At 47.1% G+C, this 25,094-nt stretch overlaps 2 protein-coding genes across 2 annotated transcripts; both read right to left on the bottom strand.

Moving 5' to 3' along the window:
- Positions 1–9,042: 9,042 nt before the first annotated feature.
- On the bottom strand, positions 9,043–9,658 carry LOC124697274. Its single transcript, XM_047229889.1, has one exon. The coding sequence runs from the start codon at positions 9,656–9,658 to the stop codon at positions 9,104–9,106; it is 555 nt and encodes a 184-aa protein (XP_047085845.1). The 3' UTR covers positions 9,043–9,103.
- Positions 9,659–15,728: 6,070 nt separating this feature from the next.
- Positions 15,729–17,138, bottom strand: LOC124697273 (UDP-glycosyltransferase 73C7-like). The gene has a single exon (XM_047229888.1). The coding sequence runs from the start codon at positions 17,136–17,138 to the stop codon at positions 15,729–15,731; it is 1,410 nt and encodes a 469-aa protein (XP_047085844.1).
- Positions 17,139–25,094: the final 7,956 nt, after the last annotated feature.

Below are 25,094 nucleotides of genomic sequence, written 5' to 3'. Positions count from 1 at the left end.
GGAGCAGGTGTTAATGTTATGCCTTTTTCTCTTTATAAGAGACTTTATTTAGATAAGTTGATACCAACTGATATATCTTTGCAAACGGATGATAAATCTACTGCTATTCCTGTTGGTATATGTGAGGATGTTCCTGTTCAAGTTACTAATAATTGCTTGATATTAACTGATTTTGTTGTGTTGGAAATGCACGAAGATGATAATATGTCTATTATTCTTGGGAGACCTTTTCTTAACACCGCGAGGGGCTGTTATTGATTGCAATAAAGGAAAAGTTACTTTCAATGTCGATGACAAGGAGCATACCGTTTATTTTCCCAAGAGGATTGATAAAGTATGTGGAGTTAATACAATTTCTAATGTGAGAACCATCAAAGTGGGAACTATTGATTGTCCTATATATGAGCCTAAAGAAGAATATCAAACTCTTGTGATTGGATCCATATCAATACAATACAAGGTAACATGATTGATTTGAGGTTTAATTCTTCTTATGCTATGTAAAATTTATTTGGTGGCAAGACTTGATCAACCTTGTTAACAAATTCATTTTATATGCATAGAGGAGCTAAACAACATCTCTTTCTTCCTCCACTTGATCTACTTGCTGTAGCATTTTTGTTTTGCAAAGTTCTTTAGTTATATAGAGATTTCAAAATCTTTTTCTGCCCAGTAATAATAAATTTAATACCCAGAAATGTGCATTTTTCAAAGTCTTCAAAAATTCACAAAAATTATACCGTTGGTCTTATTTTTCAAAGAGGCACCATGGGATTGATCTCCACTTAGGCCAAAAGCCTAAGCTTGGGGGGAGGTATACCGGCATCACTCATTCTTTGCATATTATAGTTGCTGGATACTTGTACATACTTGTTTAGCTTCTTAAAGTGGTTTTCTAATAAGAGGGAGATGATTTTTGGGGAAGTGCTGATTGAAAACAGATTCTGGACTGATACCAAAAATATTTTCAAAAACAGCCAGAACGTTATTTTGCGAAGCCAATTTTTGTGCATGTTCCCCAGGTTATTATATAACTTTCATTAGTTGAACACTTTTCGAGCTGAGCAGCGGAAGAATTTCTTAAAAATCTATTACTATACTGCTGTCAAGATTGACGAATTTCTGCTGCTTTGTGTTTATGTAACTCTTTTAGTTTTCATCTTCTTGTTTTTGCTTTGTTCCTTTCCTAAAACACAAAAAGACCAAAAATATTTCTATTGTTTCTCTTTACCTTTTGTTTATCTTGGTTTCTTGCTTTTATTTTGCTTTATTTGCTATCGTTGGTTTGCTATAAGATAATCCAAAAAGATTTTGCTTTGTTTGATTGTCTCCTTTTGTTCTTGTCTCTAATTCGAAAACACCAAAAATATTTGTTGTTCTTCTTTGGTTTTGTAAAGTTCATTATGAGTTCAATGGTCTTCGGTGGCTGGAGCGTGGTTTTCATTCCATATTATTCAAGCTACACAAGTGAAAAGGCAATAATGACGATCTATGACAATCCGATTGTGGTGAGAGGCTGGTATGAACTCTATTTGTTTTCATTTTTTTACATATACTCATCCACGTGAGCATGCTTAGTAGGTTCATGTGAGGTATATGTCATTTAAGAAAGTCTAGTAGTTCAAGATCTCTCATGATTAGCTCCAATTTATTAATATGCGTAGCATATCATAAATATTTGCTTGCATTGCTTTATTCATAGATAGGTATGACATTGTGGTATCCTCCTCTGAATAATTCACTTGAATCAACTTGGCACATGCTCACGCATGCATATGACTGAACAAAAAGTCAATTAAGCCTCGATGATTTACTTTACCTCGGAGTTCTTGTATCACTTTTATGCCTCCGTTAATTTATTTTGTCGCAAGCATGATTATGACGGTTACTGCTCTCTTGATTGTCGCTTCCCGGTCTATCGCTAACCTTCACTTGTACTGAGCGGGAACGCTGCTCGTGCTTCCAAACCCCTGAAAACCAAGTTATTCCAAAGTGTCCACCATAAATACCTATGCATGGCATTTCAAACCATTCCAAGTAAATTCTCATGTGCTACCTTCAAACCTTCAAAATGCTTCTCAATTAGTGTCAATGTTTTATAGCTCATGAGGAAATATGTGGTGTTTATCTTTCAATCTTGTCATTTACTCCTGAAAGACTTTCATAATGGACTAGTGGCACATCCGCTTATCCAATAATTTTGCAAAAAGAGCTGGCAACGGCGTTCCCAGCCCCAATTAATCAACTTTCATTAATAATTCTCTTCACATGTTTTGCCCTGATTTATCAGTAAGCAACTTAAATTGCAAATAGACACTCCTCCATGGTATGTGATCGATGGAAGGCACCCGAGGATTCGGTTAGCCATGGCTTGTGTAAGCAAAGGTTGGGGGAGTGTCATCCATAATGAAACTAAAGTACGTGTGTAAACAAAAGAGAAGAGGGATGATTTACCTTGCTTGGTAGAGATAACGTCCTTCATGGGATCCGCTCTTGAAAGTCTGGTTGACGAGGTAGTTAGAGTACCCACTATCATTCGTTGACAACAACAAACACCTCTCAAAATAATTTTATTCCTGTTTTACAAATGAAAAGCTCTAGCACATGTTAATCCCTGCTTCCCTCTGCGAAGGGTCAATCTTTTACTTTTACATTAAGTCTTCATCCTTTCTTTGAGCACTTTCTTGAGAGCACAATTGTCATTCTTAGTATAATATGCTTGTCCCAAAATGTGATTAATTGTGGTATAACTTTGATGATTTTATCTTTGATAATCTCTACTTCCAGTCTTCCCATGAACTTCAAAGGTGCCCGAGCATTTATGTTTTGCTGTAAAAATACGGGCAAGCGAGATACCACTTTATCATATCATTCTATGAACATTGCAATCCTGCTGATAGACATGATTCATGATGCTCATTATTAATTTGTTGGTACCTTTTCCATGATTGACATAGCTATTAGATGATTTTATTTGCATGTACCCTATTATGAATTGCTTAAGTACTTGCCATATCATGAGAATATTTACATCATATGAACAAATGTGTTCGTGAAAGTTCTTTTATCGCACTTAGTTGTTAACTGAATTGCTTGAGGACAAGCAATAACCTAAGCTTGGGGGGAGTTGATACGTCCAAAACGTATCTACTTTCCCGAACACTTTTGCTATTGTTTTGCCTCTAATTTGTGTATTTTGGATGCAACTAACACGGACTAACGCTGTTTTCAGTAGAATTGCTCTGGTGTCTCGTTTTTGTGCAGAAATCCAACTTTTAGGAAAATCCTCGGAATTTATGCAAAAGGTCTTATTTTCCCAGAAGAATTACGGAGCCAGAAGGGCAAGCCAGGTGGAGGCCCGAGGCCCCCACACACTAGGTCGGCGCGGCCCAGGAGGGGGGCGCGCCGCCCTGTTGTGTGGCCGCCTCGGCTGGCCCCCGACGCCCTCCTCTGGACTACTTAACGTCTTCGACCTAAAAACGCACGGGGGTCAGAAAAAATCGCTAGAAGAGATCCAGTACACCGCCACCGTCGCGAAACTTCGTCTCGGGACCAGAAACTCCGTTCTGGCACTCCGCCGGGACGGGGAATTGGAGGAGATCATCGCCATCATCACCACCGACGCCTCTCCATCGACCATCCATGTTTCCCCCATCCATGTGTGAGTAATTCCCCCGCTGTAGGATGAAGGGGATGGTAGGGATTGGATGAGATTGGTCATGTAATAGCATAAGATTGTTAGGGCATAGTGCCTAGTGTCACGTAATTGGTACTTTTATGATATTGTTGCAACTTGTTATGCTTAATGCTTGTCACTAGGGCCCGAGTGCCATGATCTCGGATCTGAACATGTTATCAATTCATGATGATATTCATTGCTTTATGATCTTACCTGCAAGTTGTATACACGTATTGCTTGTCCGGAACCCGAGGCCCCAAAGTGATAGAAATTGGGACAACCGAAGGGGAAGGCGGTGATATGAGGATCACATGTGTTCACGGAGTGTTAATGCTTTGCTCCGGTGCTCTATTAAAAGGAGTACCTTAATTTCCGATAGATTCCCTAGAAGCCCGGCTGCCACCGGCTGGTAGGACAAAAGATGTTGTGCAAGTTTCTCATTGCGAGCACGTACGACTAAATATGGAACACATGCCTATTGATTGATTAGTACTTGGATACCGTTTTATTATTATCTACAAATGCACTGCTTTGATTGTTACATGAGTTTCTCTCATCCATGCAACGCCCGTTCATCCATCCCTGTGCCTACAGTATTTTAATCCTGCTTGTTTACCATAATCACTACTGCTTGTCTTTGTTACTCTCGTTGCTATTATTTCACTATTGCTACTTCTATAAAGCTGTTACCTACTTGATAAACTCTTGCGAGCAAGTACTGTTTCCAGGTGCAGCTGAATTGACAACTCCGCTGTTAAGGCTTTCAAGTATTCTTTGTCTCCCCTTGTGTCGAATCAATAAATTGGGTTTTACTTCCCGCGAAGACTGTTGCGATCCCCTATACTTGTGGGTCATCAAGAGCCTCATCACTATCTTTTATCTTTTTACTATCAAGTAGTGTCATATCATGAGTAGGGAAGTTATCATATAAGATGGTTGCAGTGTGGAAGTATCTCTCTTTACTTGGTTATCTATGTATCCCTTGGTGCGAGTTATCGTTATGGAATATTAATGAGAAGTTTTATCATTTACATATTGCACACCTTATTTTAGTTTGCAATCTCTATTATATGATTGATCTTGTTGTTAGTATTGGTATCACTTTGGGAGCATTGAGTAAATCTATTTGGTTTTGGCAAACTTAGCATTGGTCAATAGCAACAACACTTTGAGTTTAAGTAGAAAAGAGGAAATACATATAGATATGTTATTTCATTATCTTTCTTTCTTGTTAGCTATGAGCTTAGTATTCAGAAGTTAAAATTATTTGTGCTTACAAGAAAGATGCATGATTGTTTCTATCATATGTATATTTGTTTGTTTCCTTCAAATCTTATGCTTGCTAACCAACCTTGCTAGCCAAAGACCTGTACTGAGAGGGAATGCTTCTCGTGCATCCAAACCCTTAAACCAAACCTATGCCATCAGTGTCCACCATAACTACCTACTATGTGGTATTTCCCTGCCATTTCAAGTAAATACTTCATGTGCTACCTTTAAACAATTCAAAAGTTATCATCCCTTATTTGTGTCAATGTTTTATAGCTCATGAGGAAGTATGTGGTGTTTTACCTTTCAGTCTTGTTGGGAAGATTTTCACCAATGGACTAGTGGCACATCCGCTTATCCAATAATTTTGCAAAAAGAGCTGGCAACGGGGTTCCCAGCCCCAATTAATTAACTTTCATTAATAATTCTCTTCACTTGTTTTGCCCTGATTCATCAGTAAGCAACTTAATTTTGCAATAGACACTCCTCCATGGTATGTGAAATGTTGGAAGGCACCCAATGATTCGGTTAGCCATGGCTTGTGAAAGCAAAGGTTGGGAGGAGTGTCATCCTTAAATAAACTAAAGTACATGTGTAAACAAAAGAGAAGATGGATGATCTACCTTGCTGGTAGAGATAACGTCCTTCATGGGAGCCGCTCTTTGGAAGTTTGTTTGGCAAGGGGGTTAGAGTACCCACTACCATTCGTTGACAACAACAAACACCTCTCAAACTTTACTTTTATGCTCTCTATATGATTTCAAAACTTAAAAAGCTCTAGCACATGATTTAATCCCTGCTTCCCTCTGCGAATGGCCTATCTTTTGCTTTATGTTGAGTCAGTAAACCTATTTCCCTCTATCCTAAGCAAGCAATTGAGTTGTTGTGATCCAACCATTTATATTGTGATCCATTTAATCATGTCTTTTATTCTTCCTTGTTTAGTACAAGTTTTATCCGAATGAATATAGCTTTGAAAGTTATCAATGATTATGAGGAAATTATTATGATTGAGTATGCAAGTTTTGCCGTATAATATTTAATATAAGAGCGCTGCTCGACAGATAAGTACAATCTGTTAATTGTTCTTTGACCAAGAACGAAGTTTGCCATCACCAACTATGATTTCCTATGCACCTTTATTTCTGATTTCATTCTACTTGTTTCAAGTTGAATTATATGAGGAAGTTGTTCACTAGAATGTCTTGTGTGAATTAATGTGATGCTTCTTGTCCGTATTTTATTTATCGACTCTTCACTCCATAAACATGTGGTCTTGTTTACTGAGTTCAGTTTCGCTTGGGGACAAGCGAAGTCTAAGCTTGGGGGAGTTGATACGTCCATTTTGCATCACTAATTTATATCATAATTTACTGTTATTCATTGATATATTTCATATTTAGAGATGATACTTATGTTATTTTACCTATTTTGCATGTTTCATGATTATTGGAGAATCACTCACCGGAGTCAGGATTCTGCTGAAAAAGCACCGTCAGAATGCAATATTTATGAAGATCAACAACTGACAGAAATTACACCGAAGGTCTTATTTCTCTAGAAGAAGGAGCCAGCCAAAAGGAGGGGCCGAGGAGGGCCTCCATGGCCCCCCCATAGGCCGGCGCGGGCTCCACCCTGGCCGCGCCGCCTTGTGGGGAGGGGGCCCACAGCCCCCCTCGGCCGCCTCTCTTTCGCGTACTTCATCTACCCGAAAACCTAAGGTACGGGGGATAATCGAGAATAGACACAGCCGCCTCTGCGGGGCGGAAAACACCAGAGAGAAAAGAGCTCACCGGCAGGCTGAAATCCCCGGGGAAATTCCCTCCCGGAGGGGGAAATCGACGCCATCGTCACCGTCATCGAGCTGGACTTCATTGGGATCATCATCACCATCATCTCCACCGCCGACACCATCATCTCCATCGCTGCACCTCGTCTCCGCTGTAACATCTAGGGTTGAATCTTGATAACTTCATAGGGGAAACTCTCCCGGTATTGATTACTCCTTGTTATTGATGCTATTGAGTGAAACCATTGAACCAAGGTTTATGTTCAGATTGTTATTCATCATCATATCACCTCTGATCATGTTCCATATGATGTCTCGTGAGTAGTTCCTTTAGTTCTTGAGGACATGGGTGAAGTCTAAATGTTAGTAGTGAACTATGTTGAGTAATATTTAATGGTTTGATATTTAAGTTGTGGTGTTATTCTTCTAGTGGTGTCATGTGAACTTCGACTACATGATACTTCACCTTTATGGTCCTAGGGGAATGCATCTTGTATTCGTTTGCTAATTGTGGGTTGCCGGAGTGACAACAACCTGAACCCCCGTTGGTATATCGATGCAGGAGGGATAACAGGATCTCAGAGTTTAAGGCTGTGGTTAGATTTATCTTAATTACTTTCTTGTATTTGCGGATGCTTGCAAGGGGTATAATCACAAGTATGTATTAGTCCTAGGAAGGGCGATGCATTAGCATAGGTTCACCCACACAACACTTATCAAAACAATGAAGATTAATCAACTATATGAAGCAAAAGCACTAGACTAAATTCCCGTGTGTCCTCAAGAACGTTTGGTCATCATAAGTAAACAAACCGGCTTGTCCTTTGTGCTAAAAAGGATTGGGCCACTCGCTGCAACTATTACTCTCACATTTTATTTACTTGTACTTTATTTATCTGCTATATCAAAACCCCCTGAATACTTGTCTGTGAGCATTTACAGTGAATCCTTCATCGAAACTGCTTGTCAACACCTTCTGCTCCTCGTTAGGTTCGACACTCTTATTTATCGAAAGTACTACGATACACCCCCTATACTTGTGGGTCATCAATCCCCGTCGCCGCCATCTGACGATCGGGCGGCCTCCTACAATGGGGTCGGGGTGAATGGGGTGGCACACGAGTGGCTCCTAAGGTGGTGGTGGTAGCAGTGCCTCTGGAGTCGCCTTTGTCGGCTCGGGAGGCTAGGGTTACCGTTTCACCGCCATCATCAACCACAGAGACACAACTGAAACCTCTTAACCCACGATATCTGTGAGCAATAAGATAGGGAGATCCTTGAGGCAGTGGTTGAGTTAGTTGCCAAACATATAAGCATAAACGAACTAGAAATTGAATGGAGAAAATGACCAACACCAACCTCACCATCGAGACTCGCGAACAATCCACATGCCTTCCAAGAAACGGACACGAATGATGGTCATAAACGAGAAAAAAAACAACGTGAGCGAATGTATACTTGCAGTGAGCAAGATAGGAAAACGTCGTTATTGGCAACAACACATGTAGAACAGAGAAAGAAAATATCGCATACTATGCAAAGGTAACAAACTAAGAAACACCCACCCACATGAACCAATTAAAAGATCACAAATTGTTAGGAGAGAAGTATAGCAGCCACACAGACACCCTGAAACCCCAGATCCAATTCCGATTGGGCAGCGACAGTACTTTGGCACCATGCCCTTGCTTAAGACGTCGCTTTGGAGCCTACATACCTCCTTCTGTTTTGGTGGTGGTGGCGAGATTTTTTCCGGGTGTTTTGAGGTGGGATGAGCATCTCAGCTAGGGGGGATGCATCGTCGTCCCGGGCAGTGCGAGCTCTAGTGTGAGCTCCTACCTGCCGAAGATAACCTGCTGAAAAAGGGTTATCTTGTCTTCAAGATAGGGTTAATTCATGTTGAATTTTTTAGATGAGGTCATTTTTTGACGTTTACACCTCGATTTCTCTCGAGGAGCACATCAACATGTACTCAGTTGTGTTGGGGGATAACACACGCAACCCTCCTTACTTTGTACTCCTGTTCTTGCAAGACCAGAGAAATGGCTGTAAACGTTGTTGACTGAAATTAGGTGTGTAGCAGACATTCGTCTTCAACACGTTGTTTTTTCTTCTCAACTTTCGCACGCGGGAATGTGGACACGTAGGCACTGAGAATGCTTGCACTTTGCAAATTACAGCATGCGTAAGCAAAGCGCGCATACGCAGCTTTCATTCCACAAGCAACCAACTTTGTAAGGCCAACGGAAATCCACGTCATTAGTTTTACCGCGTAGTCGAATCGAAGAAAAGAAGAAAAAAAAAGGAAAAAAGACAACGACGACGACAAGTCGAACGACACGCGGACGGAGACCCGGCCACCCTAGCTAGTAGAACCCCTGCACCGGCCACCGGCGCTCGCGGTCCGGCAGCCACGACGACCGCTTCTTACCCTTCTCCTCCTTCTTGCCCTCCTCGCCGGCGCCCTCCTCCCCTTCCTTCTCGCCGTCGGAGCTCCTGGAGTCGCCGTCCGACGAGCCGCACCCGCCGGGCACGCCGGACTTGTTCCTGGACCGCACGTACTCGATCAGCCTCCACGCCGCCGGCTTCTTCTGCGGCCGCGGCATCGGCGGCGGCGGCGGGGGCGGGGACGCGACCCGGTACTCCGGCAGCAGCGGGTTCTTGGGGTCGGGGTCCTGCGGGAGGCGCGCCGACTGGGACAGCCGCTCGTACTCCGGCAGCGGCACGATCTCCTGCTCCTCCGACGCGCCGTCCCCCTCCACGCCGCCGTTACCGTTGCCGTTGCCGTTGCCGACGCTGTCCATGAGCAGCAGCTGGTGGTGGCTCTTGGACCTCGGCTTCTGCCACCTGCAGCCGAACCTGCTGCCGCTGCCGTAGTAGCTCCGCTCTTCCTCGTCCTCAGAGTGATCCAGGATGTCCATATTTAACCTCTGCCACACGAGCACGATGCGCTCGTTCTCTCTCTCTCTATATCTCTCTCTTGATCTCGCGTCGGGATTATAAACTTTGCGCAGAGCGAGGAGGCCTATGCGCTACGGGAAGCGGGAGTGTCTGCCAACTGCCCGTGGATGAAGGAAGCAGGCAGCAGGTGCCAGGAAGGACGATAGGGAATTTTCAATAGGCGGGTAGACAAGTTTGACAAGCGTTGCTCGCTCGAGCCTGGCAATGGCGAATCGGGATGGGAGATGGAATTTTTGTACTAATGGAATTATCGCAATTGACTTCTGGAAGTCGGGTCACGTCGTGGCCTCGTGCTCGCCTCGCTCTTAGGATGGGGGTCCCCGCCGCAAAGCATGGCCCGTAGACGGATTTTGACGGCTCTCCAACCGGATAGACACGGTTGCATTTTCATTCCAACTCGACTGCTACCCAACAGAATCATACAACTCTGACTCATTTTTCACCAATCACACACCAGACCCGAGTCTTGATGTGACATCTTTTTAAGGTCACTTATTCATGTTCAAACTTGTCATCATCTACAATATTTGCCTCCACGAATAATTGAGATGGCATCATCTACAATGAGTAATCTTCAGCCCTTCATTCGACACAAGATCATCTTCCCAACGATAATGGTGATGTTGAGAGATTAAACTTCTATAGTTACGGTCTTTCAGGCCTAGCTTCGCAATATCAAATTTGGAATTTCTATCAAGGTCATGAAGAGGAGGATGGTCCTCGCAATTTTTATCCCGGATGATACGTATTTGACAATGGTGGTTCGTATAATTGTCTTCCAGCAACGCTAACAAGGCAGTTCGGTTAATGTTGCTTGAAATATTGGTGTTGGTACTCCTCGCGATGTTGGTTGATTACTTCAATGACTGCATGTGTGCATGTAGCCTTAGTATTGCGGCTCAAATTAAATTATGGGAGAACCTTCATTGATATTTACATGTATTTTCTTTGGTATCTATGGTACGCTGCCCTTACAATAATGCAAGATTATATCATGGAAGAAGAAAGAGTTCGAAGACCTAAAATATTTGCTCGGTTCATTTCGACTTTATTTGTAGTGGCTAGAGATAACTTGTGAGTCTCTACTCTCTACCATGTACTACTCGCTACTATACATGTATCGTGGTATTAATTGTCAAAGAAAACCATGAAAAATCCTATAACACTATTTTCACGCAACAAATATGACTATATATGTTTTTTTTTGCGAAAATGTTCTTGCATGCAGGATATCTATGTAGTCCCCAAAACCCATTGTCTTTAGAGATGCCGCCTCCGGGAGGACTAAAAAGAATATAGTAGTATCGTGATGATACCAATTACACTGAGCCTCTGCTGCACCAAGAAGATGCCTAATTCCATCAAGATGCACACATCCGAAAAATAAAAAAACAAGAGAAAAGGAAGAAAAACACCATGTCATAGTGATCAAATACACTCAACATCAGAACTCTAACCACCACAAAAGATAACACCAAGGCTATAAAAGAGATTATCCAAAAGCAACGTCTCCAAGGACAAAACAACACCTAAGCGTTGTTGTCGCTTGATCGAATATCTTAGGTTTTCACCCTGAAGAAAGTCTAAGTTTTCAAAACAGTCATTTCACCAAAGTCATTGCTAGATACAACTAATAAACGTCACACATTTGGTTTTCGCCAAAAATCTCGACTCGGTACCCAAGTAGCACCAGCAAAAAATGCAGTCCTCTTATGCAGCCACCATCTCTTGTAGGCCGTTGCTGCAACTCATCAAACACCAAACACACATGAGCATATGCATGTCCGGAATGAAGAAGGACATCGCCTCGCCAGCCATAACCGTATAAACTGTGCAACATAGTTTTCATCCCATCCAATACAACCCGCTGCCATAACTTCAAAACCTCCAATCATAGCCACCATGACTTTTACCAGCTCCGTCAGTACCATGCAAATCTATACTTAGACACTCCCATGATATCGATAAGGAAGCGAAGCTTCGCGCCACGCTTGCATTTGGCCGCACTGGCTGAAAATATAGGCTCACACGGCCTAATCATTTCGGATCTAGATGTTCGGGGGTGCCATATACATCCATTAGTGGAGAGACTGGCAGAAAAGACTAAAATTCGCAGCGGCCAAATCGAGGAGGCTAACGTCAAGGAGAGTGACGATTTGGCGCTAGAATAGCACTAGCGTCAATCCACCATTATTAGGTTCACGCGAGCAGTGTGACACGTCTATATATATATAAAGAAGCAATTTATGAAGAAGCGCAGTGGCGGAGTCAGGATTGAAGCAAACCCCGGGCCAAAAACTAAGCGCAAATAAATTTTTTTAAACCCCATATTATAGCACAAAATTTTGATAAGATTTAAAGTTATAATATTAACTCAATTTTTAATAATTTAGAAAGTACAAATGAATTCACAAAAAGGCATGAAATCAATAGAAATAATTGTATCATCCATGTTTGCTACTTCTGAAATCGATATAGAAGGGGTGCCGCAGCTGAGTCATAAGTGAAACCTGGACTAAAGAGGAAGAAGTGAACAGCTGCAACGCTCCATGCTCCAGCACGGAAGCACTCAGCGGCCCCAGCCAGTAGTCACGCGGAGGAGGGTATAGTCCAGGGAGGGCTGGTCAGCGGCGGGCATGGAGTGTGCGGCCCGGGTCAGCTAGCCGGACGACCGATGATGAAGTGGCGGCGCGCGTCCAGCCGCAGCCATCGAGGGGACGAAGCCAGGCGGAGTCGCTCATTTTCCAGATAGTTTCGGCCACGCTAGGTATGTTGGGTCCGAAAATACGGGCAAGTACTGGGCTCTACCCAGGGCCAAATACAAAATCCTTATGGCTAACTGGCCGAAAAATTGCCTGAGCCCCGGGCCATGGCCCTGGTTGCCCGGGGTGTAGCTCCGCCCCTGAAGAAGCGGAAGAAACTTTTTTTGCACACAAAAAATCAATCTCTCCATGTATATCTCCATATACATTTTTTTTTTGCCTACAAGTCATGCCGGTGATGCTTCTTCAATACAAAAAACAAGAATAGATATATATGACCTGCATTATTGTTGATTAGGTGTACACAAAAGTGGAATACTCCATACATAGCAGATTCCAGAGAAGTTCGCATTTTATCCGCACGGTTTCAAAGATATCATTTAAAAGGTTTAATGGTTAGCATTCGCAAAAAAAAAAGGTTTAATGGTTATGAAGCTCTAAAATTCTAAAAGGTATTAGTAACCAAAAGTTCTGAAATTTATCTTTACTTATGTCTATATAGAAGTCTTTAGTGAAAGAATAACACACTCATGATCTAGTCATTCTAGTTTTAAACTCCATACATAGCAGATTCCTATAATTAAGCTGAATATATATACTGTCAATATTATACTGTCAATATAACAGACGACTATCCTCGATCCCGAACTGGTTTCACATGGCGGTCACGGTCTCCCGAGACGCCTCGCTTAGCTAAACCTGCTTTTGGACCAGCAGCGCAGTCCTCAATGCTAATTCGTTGTTACATTACTGTTGTTAGTACCGTGATTGGGATTTACGCGGCGAGTCGGCGTCGGTACATGGACGGCGTGCGCGCAACAAGTGGGCTCATAGGACTGGCAAGTGGGAACATCGATCCATGTTATGGGTGTCTCAATTTTTCAGATACGGACGTATCTAGAGTGAAATGGTGTCTAGATATATCTGAATCTAGAGATATTTATTTCTTGAACAGATGTAGTATCAACTTCGTTCCAAATATAAGATTTTTCAGAAAGCACATATTTTTTTGATAAAGAAAATATGTTAGTATCGAGAGATACCAATTACATTCAATCTCTGCAACAACGCAATACCCGAATAGCATTACCGGTGAACATAGCTTAAAATAGTAAAAAAATCTAACAAATTAAATGTCCCGCTACGGTATTCCAGCTCTAGCAGCAACAATATATTCACCACCAAGACAACAGCTGAATTCCAAACTCTCCAAAAGCGACGCCTCCGAGAAGAAAAGAGTGCATAAGCGTCGCCGTCGTCGTCCGACTAGAAGATCTTAGGTTTTCACCCTAAAGATAGTCTACACTCTCAAAACAATGTCTTCAACAAGGTCAATGCTAGGCCCAACCAATTAAGGCCAGACCTTGGATTTTCACCCTAAAAGGTAAAACTCTAAACTTCACCTGTGTTGCCACCTCCACTTGCATATTGTTAGTGCGAAACCCAGAACACCAAGCAAGTACCTCAACAACACAAAGACTCGAACCTCCATTGTTAGTCCTCCAATACGGCCTTCATGATATTCTCCGCCTCCGATTTACCACGGACCATAATGTCATCTGATGGTAACACAGAAAAGATCTTCGTGCCGCTCCCTCCAGAACCAAACGGTCAGAATAAAGGTATAGGTGCGTACGACCGAATACCAACAATCCAGCAAACTCAAGGCATAAGGTGCACTGTTACATTCGCCGGCAGAGCCTTCCAGAACTCAACACTCCGGACAGATCAAGAAGGACCGGCCTCAGGAAGGTCTTCATCTTCGCACAGGAAGAATCCTAGGACAACCACCTTTATTCAAAACCGCACCAGCAGCCCCGACGCCACCGTTCGGCGGCCGAGGAGGATAGGAACCGACAAAAAGCCGAACAGAGAGCACTCGGCCGCCAGACACAGAGCAGATCATTAGAAGGCAGAGGCACAACCCGAAGCCTAGGCCCAGTCGCGTCGTCGCCACCAGGGCTCCACCTTCAGCTTGAGGAGCCTGAGCGTCGCCCTGGGATCTCGATGCCCATCGCCGCCTTGCCTCGTGGCCAGCCCGGAACGAATCTAGATCAGCTTGCCCCGCACAGACGTCGACAACACCCCTCGTCGCGTCTAGCCGCACCACCGCGCTACCACAGCCTGCTCCTCGCCTCGCCCCCCTCCTCCGCCTCAAGCACACGCGGAGATGGCGCTGCCCCCTCTGCCCATATACCCTTTAATTATCATAATGTACAATTTTCTATACAATTAATATACTCTTTTTACCGGTTTGTAAGCCTATTATATAGAAAAACTTTAACCCCTCGATCCTTAAAATTGTACGAGAAAAGTAACAATATTTATGGTACAAATTTAGTATCACTAGATCCATCTTGAGATGTAGTTTCATATTATACAGATATTATGTCATATATGTTGCTACTTTTTCAATAAAGTTGGTCAAAGATTACAAAATTGACTTACTCTAAAAGCTAGAAGCACACTTAATTATCTAAGAACAAATGGGCTAAAGAGAGTATATGCCACAAAAATCATATCATTGGATTTCGATGGTACAATTTTTCTGACATATATCTTATATTTTACTTTCTAGAGCAAATTAATGGTAACAGTTTTTCTCGAAGAACATAGTAGACTTATAAAGCGTGGATAAAGTACTGCATTTTCAAGTGCATTCCCCGTATAGGACATGGTGTTTTGGCTCCTCTATGCATATTCTTCCATTATTAAAAAATAAAAATGCATTTTATCATATTTAAATATGTTAAAAATCCAAAATAAAATGTTGTGGGCATATCTCCACATTTTATGTTCTCACAAACTTATTTCAGCAAAAGCTGACTTTTTTTGCAACTTGTGTAAAAAGACAAATTTCTTTGCTAAAGTAAATCTTTTTTTGAAACATTTTTTGTCTTTTTCCACAGGGCACATAAAATATCGGTTTTCAACGAATAATTACGTGCGCTCGTATAATATGGAGATATACAAGTATTTATTATTTTTCAGGATTTTCTAATAATTAAAAGTTTGATTTCAATAAAAGGAGCATATACGCAACCAAGATCAGAAGTGCGCCATTGTCACTCCATCCCATTTTGCAGGAACTGGAACTAAAATGTACATAGAAAATAAGTACTCCATTTTGGAGTAATAGGATTAGTGGTGTATTTAGCTCTCTCTTACGGAGTATTATCGATCTATAGCTTCCATGTCCAGGCACGTTCTACACATCATGCTTCGGGCGGCACTAACCGGCCATCACTTGCCAGTCCGTGCACCATTGTCATTTGTACCCGTGTAACGCCCTGAGCTCACCCACAAGCCGTGCCCAGTCACTGCACGACGACCCACCTTCAGCCATGGCAGCACGCGCCGCGACGCCGAGCTCCCGCACCCTCGCCCTCCTAGCCGCCGCCTCATCATCCTCACTGTCACCGACAAGCTTTCCCACGGCGGTCGCCACCGCGTCGGCCGGCACCACTGCCTCCACGTCCTCCTTGCTGGCCACCTCCCTCACCCGGACGCCGACGCGGAGCACGTCCACGAGGAACGCCTCGTTCAGGAACTGCTCGGCGCGCAGCGGCCACGTCGCGAGCGGCACGCCGGCGCAGACGGCGTCCAGCACCGAGTTCCACCCGCAGTGGCTCACAAAGCCGCCCACCGCGCGGTGCGCCAGGATCTCCGCCTGCGGCGCCCACCGCCCGGCCACCACCATGCCGTGCCCGGACGCGCGCTCCTCCATGCCGATACCCTCCGTCGGCGTCGGGATCACCCAGAGGAACGGCACGCCGGACGCGTGCAGCCCGGCGCCCAGCTCCTTGAGCTGGTCCGCGCTCAGGCCGCACGTGCTGCCGAAGCAGGCGTACACCACCGACCCGGCTTCCTGGTCGTCCAGCCACCGCAGGATGGGGTCTCGCTCTGCGCCGGCGGCGGCAGCGGCTTCGCTGCGCGGGGTGCCGGGGCGTCTGGGACCGACGAGGAACACCTTCTTGGAAGAGCCATCGACAGTTCGATAGTATTCGGCGAAGTCGGCCTCGAGCGCCGCGAAGCTGTTGAAGGCGACGGCGTAGCTCTTGGCCTCGGCCGCGCGGAAGAGGGGGAGGTGCGCCAGAGCCTCCTCGTTGACGTGGACCCCGCGGAGGCTCACGGGTACGGGGAAGCCGCCGGGGACGACGGCGGGGTCAGATAAGGCCTCGGGGCCGTGGAGGTGTACCGCGAGCATGGACGCCGCCGCGAATGCCCCGATGGTGTGGAACGTCACGTGCGGGACGCCGCACCGGCGGGCGACGCGGGGCGCCCAGTGGAGCACGGCGTCCGAGACGACGGCCACGGGCCTGTATGTGTTGTTGAGGATGGTCTCCGCGAGAGCCGGCGCCAGTGCGGCCTCCGCGGCGGCGAAGAACGCCGCCGCAGATGCTTCGTCCGGGAGCAGGGAGAAGTCCGCGTGTCCGCCCGGGAAGCGGAGCGGCACCATGCGGACCAGAACGGAGGGCGGCGCGAGGGCCGCGAAGTAGGGCGTGGTGACGATGACCGCGCTGGTGGTGCCATTGCCGCCGCATGTGGCCGCGGCGGCGGCGGCGGCGGCCGCCAGCGGGGCGAAGTGGCTGCGCGCGAGGAACGGCACGAAGACGAGGTGCAGGGGCGCCGCCGCGTCTGGGCGCGAGCGAGACGCGGTAGCGGTTTTGGCCCGCATCGCGTCTGCGGCTATGGGCTGGTTTGGATGCGCGGGGAGTGGGAAATGGCAGCTTACATGGGCTTCTTATTTGGGTGGGCAAGGCTAACGAGAGATCCGTATAGAATTCAGTCCAGGAACTAGGGCTCACGACATACGCGTGCATGGGTTTGTTTCAGGAATTTTTTTTTTTGTTTCAGGAATTCTTGGTCACACACGTTTGTGCGTGATTCGCCTGCTAGTGCTAGTCAACAGGCATATGAAATTAGATCTAACGGTATCTCCAGCGGAGCGATGGAAATGGACATTTTTCGTCCGTTTGCGTCTGCGCGGACAAAAAAAGCCTTCCAGCGGAGCGACGCAAAACGTCCGCAGTGTCCGTCCTGACGCAAACGTGGACCAAATACAGGAATGCGTCTCTGCGACGCGTCCGCGCGTTCGTTTATGTCCGGTTGGGCTGCATGCAGCCCTCTCTCTTTTCCTTTAATCACGCATGCGCTTATTCCTAGCCACACAAACAGAATGTTTCCCTCTCTCCTCTCTAATCACGCATGCGGTCAAATAAATGCGTCTCTGCCGCTGGAGAAAGGACAGACGTATGCGGACAGACGCATGCGGACATGCGGACGTTTTTTTGTGTCCGTGCCCGACGCAAACGGACATAAATATGCGTCGCCCCGCTGGAGATGCCCTAATCATCTTTGTTGTGTTGTTGTGTGAGTGGTGGCTCTTTTTGGATCGAGTCGTGCTACACTCATTGCTCGCAATGAGAGGTATTGTCTTTGTATTTAAACATTTACCTTTTATAAAAGTATGATACGTTCTTGGTATTCTCTGGAAGAAAAAACTAACAATCTGAAAGCAGCTTCTTTTTTAGATGTCACAAATCAGCAAAAGTTGAATCTAATTTTTCCATACGAAACAATCATGCTTGAGATTCCACTATCAGAGAGAACGGAACAGAGCCCTCGGGGCAAAAACAAAACAGATAAAAGGAATGGCTTTCTCTAAGCACCTCCAAATTTGCACCTAGCAATAACAAAAACTAGACCGCAAACATCATCCTGAGCACGAAAGGCTCCAGACTACCATAACCTCCAGCAGCAATGGACAAGGTGGAAACTGCAGCAAGCACCTCCTCTGAAGATACTCCGATTTTCAGTGGTAAATCATCATCCGCCGAACATTCCTGATCAACAGTGCGAAGTGTCGATGTAGCCACAGCTCCTCAATGCGAATCCAACGCTGTGGCCGGAATTTTTTTAAACGAAAAAGTCCACTAATCTATTCATAATCCTAATCCTCAACAACAGTATAAGAAAATCCAAAGAAATAATATTGTAAATAGGTCTTTGCATCACTTAACGACGACTACAAGCACCCGAACGAGCCAAAGGCGAGCCGTCGTTCTTGCCTCACTCTTATAGGAGTCATAAACTTGCCACACTAGAGCTTGTTGTAGTAGAGTTAGGAAGTCGTCGTGCTAAGTGATGTGGGCATTACTTTCAGGTAACCGATATTAGTCTACCTCCTCTGGTCCACCAGGGGCCCATGTTGATCACTCTGGCCCGTGAAGGACCAGTACGTCGGTTGCAGTGGTGAGAATAAGGAAGGAGACGAACCATTGACGGACAAGGAAAGGAGTCATCGTTTAAATGAAAGATAGATTAGATCTTGTTGTAATTTAGTCGGATCTGTGCAGGACTCTCGGGACCTGGCCTCCTATAGAATCGCACATACACTAAACCCTAGTAATCTTGCCTCACGTCGAGACCACCTCCACGAAATCTATCGGCTGCCCCATTGTAATCTTTTTCATCGATAATCAAGATCAGACAAGCAGGAGTAAGGATTTTACCTCATCGAGGGCCCCAAACATGGGTAAAATCCCGCCTTCTGTTCGTTTGGTATCTGATGTCTCATGCTAACCTGCAGGATTCTATCAACCCTAAGCTCCTCATGGTGGGCATTGCCGAAGAGCCCCCTCGACACTAAGCCTCCACGGAACTAGCGCACGAAAGAAGCAACCATCACCAATGAAGAGAAGTGTTGATCAGAAGGAACAAAGAACAAATCCAGCGAGATTCGCTGAAGACAAAACCTCCACACACTCTCCACTGATGCTAGACGCATCACCGTGACATGCGCTATTAGGGAAAAATTTATTCCATCTTCAGAGAGTTGACCACGTCTTTCTGAGTAAGACACAAACCCTAAACAGACAAATAAGAACAACAATAAATGGATCCCTCGCGTCCCCCTCCAGACGACCAACGGGACGAAATCCTTGCCCCGGCACCGCAGCTTCCTTCCCTTCATCCTCCCTTTCTCGTCGCCCCGGAGACGCCACCGGTCAAAGGGCGTGACGCTGGTGAAGGGGCGGCGGGGATTTGAGTTTCTTGCTCCTCGTGCAGTGATAGGTGGAGGAGCACCACTTGGGGCTTGCCAGTGTCGGGGTGGACGTTTGGTGAGCGCCTCATGCATCGATTTGCTCCTGCCGGAGCGGCCTCGAGTAAGTGTGGTGTCGACCGGCGCTTTCCCCTGTGGGGGCCCAAGCATCTGACATGGTGGCCTTTGCAAGGTGAGGGCGGCGCGGTCCCTGGCAGTGGGGGGCGTTGGTCGGTGATGCAGACTATTTCCTCGGTCGCGTGGGTGACATGGAGGTGGTGGAGGGAGCTCGCGTCGCGGTGGTCGTCTCGTCGACCCCGTGTTAGATCTTAAGACGACGGCCTGCTTCCGCGAGGTACCCACCCCAAGGGCCATGGAACTTGGCATCCTCGTTGTTTCCACTGATTTTATTGGGGTGGCGAGTTCGGGGGCTCTGTTCAGGAGAGATGTTTGGCCGCCGGTGGTGGTCACAGTGTTGGTGACGTTTCGGGCACTATCTTCCTCCTTGGAGGCAAAGTTGATCTACATCCCCCTTCCCTCCTTTCTCTGCGCCCGGGTGAAAACCAAAAATCTCCAGATTGATGCTCGAGCGTCGTGCTCTCCTTGGAGGTGCCGCCTTGGGACTGCGGAAGGTGGTGCTGTTGCGTGTGTTTCATGGTTTGCAGGTAGCGGAGTTTCCTGGGATGAAGTGTTGTTGTGTTCGGCTAGTGTTGTAGCGTGTCGGCGGGTTGGCGCCCTAGGCCTGGGCGAGAGGGGAAAGTTTTCCCCTTTCCGGCAACAAGTGGTGCTTCGGCCAGTCAGGACGACATGGATGCCCCTTCTTTTAGTGTCTTCTTCGGCGATCTCCGTCCTGAAGCTGAAGTCTTATGGGTGGTCGGTGCGATGGCCGGTGGCGATGCTCGTGATTTTCCGCATGTGGTGCTCGTTCTTTCTTCTGGTCCTTAGCATGCTGCCCCAGGTGTTTATGTGGGCTTTTAGGATAGCTTCTCTGCCTGCCGACGGTTTGGGACCCTATGATCTAGGGCGAGAAAGTTGGGACATTCTTTAGACGTGGAGGCGAATAACATGTTGGCTGCGATGCGTTAGGACTTGACTATGGCAGGATTCTCTCGTGGTGAGCTTGAGGGTGTTTCCTCTCTTCCGCTATGTTCATTCCGTTAGATGGCGTCATTAAAGACCAAACCGTGCTATTTTGTATTTCTTGTTTGTTTCTTGATGTTTGTAAGTTGTTCTTTTAGCACCTTGTAACTCCAGCGTTGTGTTTTCATTAAGTTAAAGCTAGGTCTTATGTTTAAAAAAATCCTGTCACTCCGACTGTAAAAAGAAACTCATGTCACTCTTCTGTTGCCAATCCGTGTCAGTTTTCTCCACCTAAAATCTTCCGGACACATACACGAGAAGTGCAGCCTCAACTAACGGATGAGAAAAATCCACGTTGCTAGCTACTGTTTCAGTACGGTTGGACCATGTCACCCTGACGACGCAAGATCTGACCAGCGCAACATTCACCTAAATGTTCTGTAGATCTTAAGTAGATTCAGCTGCGTTGCAGGTTGCAACTGGTTGAAAATAATATGTACAGTATAACTAATAGGAAAGCTACATTTGCAATTTATGGAATGCGGCATGTTGTTATCATTGCTGCAAGGGAAAGGGAAACAATAGAAACATGTTGTACTACATGAGTTTGTTGAACGTAGACATCAGATCGGCATGGAACAAATATCTACGGTCCAGAATCCACTGGGTACTTTCCCCTCTCCCCCCTCTCAAGGCGCTACAGTAACCGACTGCTTTGAGAATCCGTCGTTTGTCGCCTCCGTCGCCGGCCCGACCCAGAATCTGCTCCATCGGCGCTGCTGGCCGGAGTAGAGGATGGAGAGGTGCCTGGATATAGTAGCCTAGTTTTTCTTCAAAGCTTACCCTTGTGGAGTATGCGAGTAGGAGGCTGGATCCCCTCGGCCAGATCCAGCCCATCCTCGTCTTCCTCCTTGCGGCTGTTCTTCTCCGGTGGCAGGAGGAGCGGCAGGCGGCGATGAGGAGGCGTGGCATCTCAGCAAATAAGGCCCGCTCTTTTCTCCCTTGTCATCTGATCAGGCTGTGTCGGAGCAGCAGCCAGATTTTGGTGATTCTGCTTCTGGAGGCTCGTCCATGGTGGACGGTTGAAGGAAGGGGAAGATCCAGGGATGGCTTCCTCAATAAGCTCTCCCGGGTTCACCGACGCCGCCATCTTCAACGCCCGCCTCCCCGAGTCCGTGGCAGGCCCTTCGGGTTTGACGGCGGGCCGATCTCTCCGTCGTGGCTTTGGTATGGCCCTGCCACTTCTTCAACCTTGCCTCCTCTTCTTCTCTCCCGAGATCTAGGCGTCATGGTGGCGTCAGGCAAAGGAGGGTGCAGAGTGGTGGTGCTGAGGAGGTGGCACCGGAGTTCTTCAGAAGCATCCTCTTGGAGCACCACATCGGCGGCACACATGCCGGCCGTTATCCATGCCAGTGAAGCCTGGCAAATATTCAACCTCCACCGGAGGCCCCTTCCGAGGTTGGCGGTCGCATCCCACGGCGTCTTTGAAGCAAGTGGTTTAGTCCCCGCTTTGAAGCTCGACGGCGACATGGCTGACCTCCTGCTCGTCGGTGGGGAAAGAAAAGGGCTTGATTGCTTTCTCCTTTCTTTTAGTGAGGCCCTTTCTGCAAATATCAGGGACCTATGTGTAATTTTCTATTTTATGGGGTCCTTTGTAATGTATTGTACACCCACCGTTTATTTTTAATGAAGCTTCTATGCCCTTCGGGGCGCTCCGTGTTCAAAAAAAAAAGATCGGCATGGAACTTCAGAAGTATATATATAGACGCTACATTTATAGACCGAGGAGATGGTTGATTGTGATAGCATGTTTTAGAGCATCTCCAGTCGCGTTCCCAAAGCGACCCTTAAAACGCGTCGGATTGATCGAATGAGACACACCGTGGGACACCGGCGCCTCGTGCTCCATTTGGGGCACGCCCATTCCCAGCCGTGTCCTCTAAAACCACCCCCAAATATAAATTCAAATAGTTCATATTTAAAAGCAAATGTTTCGATCCAAATCATCGCGATCAAAGTACTGGACATGATATTATAGATCATATTATAGACCTGGGTACGAAGTAAACATAACTAGAAGCAGCAGTTCATCGTCGACGAGGACACATCCTGCGTCAACCTCGATGACCTCCTCTGCTTCTCCGGCATCCTGCACCTCGTCTTCCTCCTCGCCGTCCTCCTCATCATCCTCGTCGTCGTCCGCCTCCCCGTCCTCCCCGCCCTCCCCTTCATCCTCGCGTGCTGCCCCCTCTTCCCTGTCCGCTGGCATTTCGTCGAACGAATTACCGGTGGCCTTGAATTGGAGGGTACTCCTGCGACCAGTGAAGGCAACGTCGTTCGCACCGTTGCCTTGCCAACGCTGCTTGTCGTATGTCGGGGAGAACATGACGTTTGGGTTGAAGCTGTCGTGCACCAGAACATCCTCGTTCTACGGTGACAAGCGCGGTGTCAGGCACCTGGGCGTCGCCGATGCGGCCTCGAAGAAATCGGGGGCCGACGGGACGCCACTCCCGCTATGTACGCGCTCATCGAACAACTACATGGGCTCGCGGAAGTTACACTGGCACATGCGGCCAGCACGGCCTTCTGCTGCACAAGCGACGCCACTGTCTTCCTCGCTTGCTCCACCACCCGTCGGTCCCTCCTCTCCGCCACCGACAACCTGCACTACAGGTAGTCTTCCTGCCAACGGTCTTCGGTCCACGACTCCAGCTTCACCTGCTGCATCGGTGCCTTCCGCGGCTTCGCGAAGGGCGCCTTCGGCCCTATCTTTGCTTTCACCTTGCGCGGTGGCTTGGCAGCCGATTTCTTGGACATTTTTGGGAATTCCCGTCGCCATGACTACGATTGGCAACGGTTGTCTGGCTGGGAGAGAGTAGCGGTGGTGGGAGGGAAAAATGAATCAGCGGGAGTGGGGAAAATGAAATATTTGGGTCGGGGAGAGAAATGTTTACTCCATGGGCTTGAGGCGGGAAGTGGCGGGTGGGCACGAAATGGCGCAAGACTAATTAAATTTCCTTCATGTGTCAATGACGCGTTGGGTCCGCCAGCCGCGACACATTTCAGCACTCTGTCCGGCACACCCGCAGCGTCGTTTGTGGACCGGAGATGGTCTTGGGACGTCGGACACCGTATTGGCCCACGCCGGGCAGAAAGACCCTTTGTGGCACGCGACTAGCACTACTAGGAAAAGACCTATAGCTGAATCGTGTACTGCTGGCGCACCAAATAAATGGTGCGCCAGCGATACACGGTTACCCCCGGTGCATCTTTATTTTTATTCGCCTGTGATAGATGCATGTCTGGTTACACACCATGCGGTCACATACCATGGGATGTATCGCTGGCGTACCAATATTTTGCTCCGCCGACAGTGTAATGTGCAGATCCACTTTCTCTCTCTTCTTCTACAACTAACCCTACCACCAGTACCACCACACACTATCCCATCCCCCCTCCCCTACCGCCGCCACACACACGCAACCATGCCCACACGCCATCCTCCCCATTTTTTCTCTGTCTGCCGTGAGAACGAGAGCTCGTCGGCGGGATGCTGCTGCGGAGATTGTCCTCAACACTGCTCAACGCGGCGTGCGTGCTAGCCGCGGCCCCGAAGCACGTAGGTGGTCACCTCGCAGTGGTGTCGGCGGCGGGGCACCGGCAGGGGCCGCCAAATCCTCACCCGCCATGCCGTCTTCATCGAGGAGGATCGGGACTCGCTGCAGGAGGAGGACGTCTTCCGTCGGCTGCTGTTAAGGGCGGGCTAGACTTGGACGCCACCGTGGGGCAATGGCGACGCCCTCGCGGTGGTCAAGCCCGCCCACTTCCGTCTCCTGGTTACGTCACGGCGCCATTTCAGCCTACCCCCGAGGACCTCACGCGGGTCTCTGTGCGTCCCCGCCACCAGCAGCAGCCATCGGCTAGCCATCCAGGGCCATCGCGTCGAGCAGGGATCGCCATCCAGGATCGTCCCGTCCAGGATCCGATTGCTTTTCTAAAATTTTATTAGGGTGTTTTGTGCAAAGTTCATGGCTAGTTGTAATAAAGTTTGTTTCTTTTAACTGGTGCTCTCTGTAAATGTAACGATGAAGGAATAATGGACAGGCACGTGGTGGGGTGATGGGGCGGTGGTGGGTGGGCCTTTTTTTTTTGTTCCGTATTCGTACTACTGCCGGCCAACACATCAAGTGCGCCGGTGCTATATGGATGTACTCCTGGCGAATGGTTTACTACGCCGGCCGGAGGTAGGCAAATATCACCGGCAACACTAGCAGGCTCTGGTGTGCCGGGAATAAGCTAATTTGATGCGCCAATAGTAGGGGTTTTCCTAGTAATATAGGGCCGGTTATATATCCGGCGCGCCACAAAAAGTTTTGGGGTGCTTTAGGGATGCGACTGGAGATTCTCTTAATCGCTAGAGTAGAAAAGATCTAGCTAATCCCTCCGTTCTAATTGTAAGACGTATAATAAGTGGAAGTCTTTAAAGTTTGATCGGAAATCCGCTTTTTT

Source organism: Lolium rigidum, chromosome 3 (assembly GCF_022539505.1).
Source record: "Lolium rigidum isolate FL_2022 chromosome 3, APGP_CSIRO_Lrig_0.1, whole genome shotgun sequence".
Taxonomy (NCBI): Eukaryota; Viridiplantae; Streptophyta; class Magnoliopsida; order Poales; family Poaceae; genus Lolium; species Lolium rigidum.
Note: the sequence above shows the minus strand (reverse complement) of the source record. Positions and strands in the feature narration are given on the sequence as shown.

Bases quoted from the DNA above. Each gene is read 5' to 3' on its own strand.
- LOC124697274 (XM_047229889.1), bottom strand. From the start codon at position 9,658: ATGGACATCCTGGATCACTCTGAGGACGAGGAAGAGCGGAGCTACTAC.
- LOC124697273 (XM_047229888.1), bottom strand. From the start codon at position 17,138: ATGCGGGCCAAAACCGCTACCGCGTCTCGCTCGCGCCCAGACGCGGCG.